Source organism: Lupinus angustifolius, chromosome LG12, assembly GCF_001865875.1.
Source record: "Lupinus angustifolius cultivar Tanjil chromosome LG12, LupAngTanjil_v1.0, whole genome shotgun sequence".
NCBI lineage: Eukaryota > Viridiplantae > Streptophyta > Magnoliopsida > Fabales > Fabaceae > Lupinus > Lupinus angustifolius.
In genome coordinates, this window is record NC_032020.1 from 2438109 (window position 1) to 2447273 (window position 9165).

The following is a 9165-nucleotide window of genomic DNA, read 5'->3' on the forward strand; positions in this document are numbered from 1 at the left end:
TTAAATATTAATTCTAATCAAAATTTATTACTAAATAATAACACTTACAAACATAAATGTATATATCTAAATATAATGTGTTGATTTAGTCTCACTCTAACTAACCATGGTGCCGTGAAAAATGGGAGTACATTTCAATATAATTTCGTCTCACTCTAAGTCAACGATTTTACCGATTGGAAATTATTTTTTGAAAAAATTTAAGAAGAAAAATTCTAAGTACATATTAAAAAGTAATGCAAGAAACTAATATATAGCAAAATAAACTAAGAATTAAAAAGCAATGCAGTGATAGTATACAACAATTTTTATATTCTCAATACAACATTTATTCAAATATTAATTATCATTCAACAATACAAATAAATAATAGTGATGATAAATATATAAATATTAAGTTATATGGTGATACCTAATGATAACAAAATGATAAAGCATTTCGATTAACTCTACTAAATCTAATAATAAAACTAAAAGAAAGAACAAGAAGTTTTGCAAGATTAACATTTTAATTTATTTAGAATATAACTTTGGTCATAACAGTATACAGAACGTAACAAATAACTGTAAGTCATGATAAATGCATTAAATTTTTTAATCATGTTTGTATAAATAATTAGAGTGGCTTAGTTAAAAAAAGCTCCAAAGAAATTATTTATGACTTCTCTCCCCCCACATTAGTTGTAGAGCTGAATCCAACCTGCAACCATGGTGAAGAACTTCCATCATTGTTCATGTCCTTTAGCTCACTAAGTTTTGCTAATTTGACATTACTATCACCTTCATTATCCACATCATTTTGCATCAAAGTATTGCTATTGTTATTATTATTTTCTTCATCATTGTTGTTATTGTCAATTTGGTTAGGTTGATGTTGATTCTGACAATGACTACTATTATTATTATCATCATCTTTAATTAGGTTGTTTATTCCAACCCATGGCTGCATGAGAATTTCTGTGGATATATTCCTTCTGGCTAGTTCATTGGCAGAAGCAGGAAGGTTAAGATCTAGCTTGAGATCAAGTGGCTCAGAAGAACTATCAAACTTTGGTATTTGTTCAATATGGTCTTGAAATTGTTGAAATCTAGCCAATGTTGAAGTATCTAGTGCATTTGATGATGTGATCCAATGACACCTTTTGTGTCCCCCTAATGCTTGTCCAGAAGAGAAACTTCTATGACAAATGGAACATTGATGGACTTTGGATTTTCTCTTAGAGGAAGAGGGTAATGTGGAACCATGATCAAATTGAAGAGTGGAGTTTGATTTTGTAGTGAAAAAATCTTCATGTGTTATGGCATCATCTTCAGGTAAACTATCATCAAAGTTATCTTGTCTTGCAGCAAAACATCCCTTAACTTTTTTGTGGCTAGCTCTATGGCCACCCAATGCTTGATGAGAATTGAAAACTTTCTTGCATGCTTTGCATTCAAACAAGCCATTTGCAACCCCTTTAGCCTTGTTATTAACATGGTTAACTCTAGATGACAATGGTGCAATGAAGTTCATTGGGTTTCTTCTTTCTTCGTCTTTGCTTGCTGAGGCACAAGGCTCTTCATGCTCAACAACAAGAGGATCAACAATGGCATTTGACAACATCATCAAACAGTTAGCTAGATCTTCTTCCTCACTTGAAGGACAAATATATTTATTGAAATTATCACCAACTTTGGTTCTGAATGATCTTTTCCTTTTCGACCAACCACAACCTCTTCGGCTAACACTATTATCATCATCACCACCATCATCATCAGAAGCACGAGATGAGACTAGAGATTCGGCGTCTTCAGAGGTGCACTTTCCATGTTCAAGGAAAGATTTCCATGATAAAAACTCTTTACCACAATTCTTACATACTCGACAACTCTTTAACCTATTAGGGTTTGTTCTCAAGGCATACATACGTTTATTGCTTGGTGACACATTACCATCAAGCCTCTCTTCCCAATCAGTTTCAGGGTCGTCGTCATCGTCATCATCATCATCATCCATGTGCCTAGTTTCATCACCTATGCCATGTGCCCTCATGTGTCCTCCAAGAGCTCTTCCACAACCGAAACCTTTCTTGCATATTTTACAAAAGTGCTTGAAGTTTGATTGTTGACCCACAATCAAAGCCATAATTTTTTGAGGAAATATGGACAAAATTTAGAAAGAAAAATGATAAAAAAACAGAAAGAGAAGAAGAAGGAGAAAGATGGGGAGGCTATGGGAGAAGGAAATGGGTTAATTAATAAATGAAAGAAATATGGAGTTTGTTCTTGTAGTGATAGTTGTTGAAGGGTTGTATGGTGAAAATTAAGGGGCACTAGTCCTAGTTTTTAGTTGTAGTTTTTATTTATAGATGAGAGAGAAATGTAAGAGTTCTATGACAGCAATGGAGTGTTGTACAAGTGGTAGGAAGGTGAGAGACTGAAAGACTTTTTCTACGGCTTTTTTGTGGTGGCGCCGCCTCTCAAAGGTGGTTTCAATGGAGTTTCGTTTAGTGTGTCTCCATTAACATCCCTTCAATTCCAAACCAATAAAACTAGTAGATGATTCTCCTTGTATGTCATTTGTTTTATGTTCATTAGTATATTAATTACAATTTTTAATGTAGATAGTTTTGCTTTATTTTCTTCATTTTGTTTAAAATGTGCATGTTTATCATTTTTAGTTTAACAATATTTCTATTAAAACTGAATGGTTAATGTACATTTATGGCATTATTCTTAAAAAAAAAAACTTGTAGCTACTAGAATTGTCCGATAAATAAAAATTGAATGTAGTTTGTCACTTTTAAAATTTGGATTGTAGAGTTTGAAAACTACTTTTCAGAAAGTTACTTCAATTAACCTTTGAAAAGTGAAAGTAACTTTCAAAATTTACATATCAATTGGGCTAGTGAATATTTAATAAAATTATATTTGATGTTCTCAAATAAAACTTTATTTGTCACTAAGGATGACAATAGTCTAGATGAGTTTGAGTAATGTACTATCCAAACCTGTCTCGTTCTTCCATTTTGGGGTCCAAATCTGTCCAGGACTTAATCAAATACTCACAAGGTATGCTACTCACAGGTCCTTAGGTACCTAGCGGATCCCCGCATAAGTTCAAAAAGATAAAAAATTTATAAACTAACTTATACATTTATGCACATATTTCCTATAATCACCTTGTTATTTTAGAATATTAAAATAAAATAAAAATGATAATAACAATTGCAAAACATAATTATAGTAGAAGTAAAAAATTTAAATTGTCACTTAAATATAAATCTTTTTACTAACAAATAATTCAAAATAAAATAAATCATATCAAACATCTACCAACGGATGTTGGTTCAAGTGATATATGTTTGATTCCCCTTAAGCAAGATCTCGAGTTCGAGTCTTGTGGATGAAAAATATTCGTTGAGAGAGTTAGTCTCACACACCTGTGGATATTCCCGGCTCAGACATGATCGTCTCTAGTGCAAGATACCTGTGAAAAAAAAAAAAAAAACATCAAACATCTATTCATCAACATAATATTACATCATACAATTATTATGAATTTATAAATAAACATAACATCACAATTATGATGGAAAATATGTTTAGTTATGCTGCTTTACATGTATATATATACATATATATAATGAGAGATCTATTTACACCCATTATAAGTTATACTCATTCTCAATCATTCATTTTCTTAAATCTAACAGACCAAATGAATAAGCAAAATAAATGATTAGAGAGAAAAAAAATTAAATAACTTTTAAGTTTCACTCATTTTGTCGTTGGATTTAAGAAAATGAATGTCTCAGATTGAGTATAATTAATGTAACTTAAATTGAGTGTAAATGTATCCCTCCTCTATATATATATATGAGGAGAGATCGGTTTACACTCAACTTAAGTTACATTATATAGGCACAATTTTCCTATGATTGAGTAGATACGAGTTTCCTATGGTACAAACAAGTTTCTTATGATGTCTCATTCCATCTTAACTTATGTATGGTACACACAAGTTTTCTATTGTCTCATTCTATCTTAATTTATGCAGTCTTTTATAGCTACTCAGGAGAATAATCGGTGAAGTTTCAAACCATGTATTAGGGATCTTTAGCTACTTGTTTTTGCTCTAGAATTTATTTGTTGTTGTAAGTTGCATGGCATAAATTCTTACTACATTATGCCACACCATAAATTCCTAGGGTAATTTAATCTTATACATATATAGACGAGATATCCGTTTACACCCAATTTAAGTTACACTAATTATACTCAATTTCACCTATTCATTTTCTTTAATCCAACGGACCAAATGAGTAAAACTTAAAAGTTATTTAAGATTTCTTATTTTCTCTCTCATGATTTATTTCACTCACCCATTTGGTCCGTTGAATTTAAGAAAATGAATGAGTGAGATTGAATATAATTATTGTAACTTAAATTGGGTGTAAATAGATCTCTTTATATATATATATGACAACAAATAATGATGATAGGGAGAAAAAAAATGTAATTGGTTAGATGATTGTATAACAATATTATTTAGAGTTTTGTTTGCACCTTATTGCCAAGAATGGGCATAATATACTATTTAAATAGAGAGATTACAAAAGATTTTGAGTTAATAACTCATCAAAAAGTTAGTAATTATAGAAATTTGGAAAATTAGTATGACTTACTAAATAAAATTGGAAACTTTGGAAATATTTGAAGCAATCTGAAATTGGTTTAGGTTGAAATCCTTTAATGGGAAAGCTAGATTGCTCCAAGCAATGGTGGGAGAGAAAAGGCAAGGTCATTTGCTTTATCATATAATCATAATTAGTAAATTGAAAGATATCATTTACCTTGACTTAATGGTTATACACTATTGTGCATGAGAAATCAAATGCTAAAAAATTTCATAACAAACGAATCCCACTTGCTATTAAAGAACTATGTGATCGATTTGTTATCAACATGATTAACTCTACATGACAATGATATAATGAAGTTCACAAGGTTTCTTCTTTCATAATCTTTGCTTGTTGAGGCACAAAGCTCTTCAGGCTCAGCCACAAGAGGATCAACAATGACATTTGACAACATCATCAAACACTTAGCTAGATCTATTGAAGCTATCACCAAATTTGGCTCTAAATGATCTTTTTCTTTTGGACCAAGTGGTAGCGACTCAATAAAATCAACGACTTCAAGAGAATGTCTTTGAGTCATCCCAACAATGTATTTGATGGTTCCCAAATCTTCAATTTCTCTTTATTATTCTTCAAAACTTAACTCTCACAAATAGACCATAAGGATTGCAATTTGCAAACTTGTTTATACTCTACTTTATGTACATTTCAAAGTTAATTTCAGATCTTTTCCCATACACAGGAATACATGAAGCATATATAACGTGTTCCTTATGCTAGAGACCACATCTTCTATATCAAGATGTATATTAATCAATGTACCTCTTCATTATCTCACTAGTGAGGAAATATAAAGTTAATATATATTAATGAGGAGGGATCCACCTAATCGAAGAGTAAATTTTTTAATCATCAATTCTAGGGAAATCAAATGGTTCCCACTAATGAGTAGAACTAAATCATTATGTCCATAAAAATTAATAACTAGGATGAAGAGTAAAACTTACTCTTGGAATAAATAGATTGTACTCATATTAAATTCATGTTTTATCGTGTGCACTAAGCTAGATAAAAAGTCAACGAGAAAACATATAATCTTCATTTTTAATTATCATTGACTTTTCAAAATAAAAAAGTAATAATTGTCAATGATTACACGTCTATATTACAGTAAAAAACTAAAGTACCTACATAAACAGAGCTCGCAAACAACACAGCCGTTTAAACCCGAAGACAGAAGAAAAGAGAATCGGTTCAGTTGCGTTCCCTTTCAGATCTCCGACTCCAATCCACCTCAAACACCGCAATCTCTTTCAAGTAATTCGAGTTTCTACTTCTATCTCTCTTCCCTTAATTTTCTTACTTTTTTTCTAATTCGAATATATATTTATATATACGATCTGTTATGTTTGAGTTTTCATTTTTTGAAAACAAAAACAAATTTGATATTTGATATTTTCCTCCGATTTGAATTGTTTTTTCTATGCACTTTCTAGGATTTAGTATGAATTGTGATTTCCTGGTTTCCAATTCTGGAAGTTCCTGCATGCTCGTGTTTTAATTGATATGATGTTTTTGGATCCAATCTAATTTCTATGATGTTGTTGAGAATTGGATTTTGAGAGTTTGTGATTGTTATAGAACCAATTAAGAAAATTGATTGCTTGTGTTTTTAGATTGGGGCTACAGAGGAGACAGTTTTGGAGATCTTGAATTTTGGCCAGTAGTTTCTAACTTTGGTTCAGGGATTCGACAAAGTTTTACTTTGGATGTCGATTACTTAAGACAACCTTTATCTTTATCCGACTGTTATGTACTGCATCAAGCACCATGGAGTTTAGTCCAATGTCTAGAGGAAGATGGATGACAAGAAAAACCGTAGATGAAACAATGAGGATAGATTTAGAGATCAATGCTTTGTCAATGAACACAATTTGTGGGAGAGAACTATAACATTGTTCGATCCATGTCTCCAACCCCAATTAGTGGAATTAAGGCTTGATTATTGTTGTAGTATTCTAACTTTAAATGGTTGTGTAGTCGACAAGCAATTCTCCTTTTGGTTGGATATGCATATTGTTTTTTCTTCTGGTCAGGTGTCAGATGTAATGGCTTTGAAGTATTTGTTTAATTTATGAAATTGATGAAGAAGAGGAAGATGAAGAATAAGAACTTGAAAATCAATGTTTACATGCCAAATCTTGAATTTCTGCTGGTTATGTTATGTTATTATATTTTGCATTACTTTTTATTCATTTGAGGCATAAACTTTCCCTTGTAATTAGTAGAATCAAATTGTTCTGTAGACGAAATAGTGGGCTATTATGAGAAGCTGAAATTGTATGTGATTTGTGATCTTTCGAAGGTATCTGTATCCGCATGTAAGTGTTAGTTTAACATTCTAAACATTTGAAAATTCTTGATCTTGGAAGGGCATCCATATCTCCATGTGATTGTAAGTTTAGTATTCTAAATCCTTGAATTGCTATTTGCTTTCCAGAAAATGGCTTTAGGCGGAGCAGCTCCCCAAAGAGGAAGTGCAGCAGCAGCTGCAAGCCTGAGGAGAAGGAAAACAACCAGTGGTGGAGCCTCTGGAGGAGCAGCTGGGACTATGCTTCAATTCTACACCGATGATGCTCCCGGACTCAAAATCTCCCCAAATGTTGTTCTTGTTATGAGCATTGGCTTCATAGCGTTTGTTGCCGTCCTTCATGTGGTGGGCAAGCTGTATTTTGTTCGGAAGGAATAAAGAGGCTTAGGGTATACTGCAAGAAGTTAAGTTCAACTTTTTTGGATTTTTATTACGTAGTCTGTTATGGAACTTACGGTTTCTGCTTATCGACTCCATCCTTTTGCTATTATTTTTAAGTTTAACGGTTGATTGATATTTACTTTTTGATCTCTATACATTCTACAACTAGGATTGATGGGAAGAAGAATCATTTTGGTAAAATTTCTGAAAATTGAGTTACTTTTATTCACTCCTTAGTACTTGAAAGTAAAATCTATAAAAAATGGAGTTAGATGACATAGATACTACAGCAACCAAGGCTTAGATTTCACTTGATGGTGCCAGTTACATGAATTGAACGTCGCCATAAAGTTCTATCATAATTTTGTTCTTTTGATGATGCATTGATCCCTAGATCTTTGCTAATTGTTTCACATATGATTTTTCTTTTCATTTTGGAATTTGACTAACCTTACTTGATCTAGTCTTTTTAATATGGCTTCTAACATACTCTCCCATATATATTCGAATCGCTTGAGACATGATTCTACCGTATTTTTTAAAATATGAGTTATTTCAACTTTCTCCTTAATGCATTCATTTTTAATTGGATGTGCCCACTCATCGAATACAATATTATCATTTTTGCTATTTTGACTTTATTCTCTTATTAACATTTTATCCCCTATCATCTAATCTCATATAATATTGTCGGTATTCCAGCTTTGTTATAAAACTTTCTCTTAAAAGTAACATTTTTTGTCATGTATGACATTTGAAGTACGTGTCATCCGACCCGCATGAATTAATAAAAAATCACAATTATCACATCTATCTGGTTCATAACAAATACAGATGGAAAGCTAAAGTTCTCTATTAATATATCTATTCGAAAAAATAAAAGGAAACTTAGAGGGTTGCTGCTAAAGCTACTATCTAAAGCAACTTGTATACTTAGCCTTAATGCGGATCTTGCTATTTGCATAGACCAAGCTTAAATTCTGTTCAATGTAGCAACAACTTCTAGCTTATTGATTTATTGGTCAGGTTAATCTGCACAAGAATTCATGGCCTATTCCTAAATAGATTTTTTTGTACTATCAAAAGTATTTCTCATCCTTTTGGATAAGGAACTAATTTTTTTCGAGTGTATGACTGTCCTTCCCAATAAGTGTCGTTTTCAGGAACCGAATTCTTAACATTTTGGTCATCTTGAGGATCTAGTGTTACCTTATACTACTAGATTATACATGTGTACTTATACCGTTAATGTTTTCTCCTATTGGGCATAGAATTAGAATCTACTGCCACTTGTATTATTGCATGAGGCATTGAGCTACTAACCCAACTTTTCAAACAAAGTCTCCCTTAGAAAATTTCATAAACCTGCATTTCAATACCTGCTGCTGTTAACAAAAGTTTTAGTATGTAAAGATTGACAAACTCATAAGAGACTTGTCAAACTCTAGCATTGAGAAATACATTTTTTTTGGTACTACCATGAAAATAATCTATTTTAGTTGTGTGACTGCCCTTGAATCATTAACCTTTTGATTATCCTAGAATATAGTAGAGCTTTACATTACTAGACTATAACACCTTGTGAGAAAAATTACAATCCAATTTGGGTAAACTTCGAAATTGCTAATTTCAATAACGTCAAGGGGATGCAACATTATTTTGAAGTCGTGTAAATCAAAAGAAGTTAATTTTGAAACGACTTATATAAACGAATAATTTGAAATTAGGCAAAGAAATTTACAGAGAAGAAAGCTCTAGGCCAGGTTGCCACAAAAGTCTTTATTGAGCATG

At 31.8% G+C, this 9165-nt stretch overlaps 1 protein-coding gene across 1 annotated transcript; it reads right to left on the bottom strand.

Moving 5' to 3' along the window:
* Positions 504-2227, bottom strand: LOC109361779 (zinc finger protein ZAT1-like). Its single transcript, XM_019607319.1, has one exon. It carries the CDS (start codon positions 2123-2125, stop codon positions 656-658), a length of 1470 nt encoding a protein of 489 aa, XP_019462864.1. The 5' UTR covers positions 2126-2227; the 3' UTR covers positions 504-655.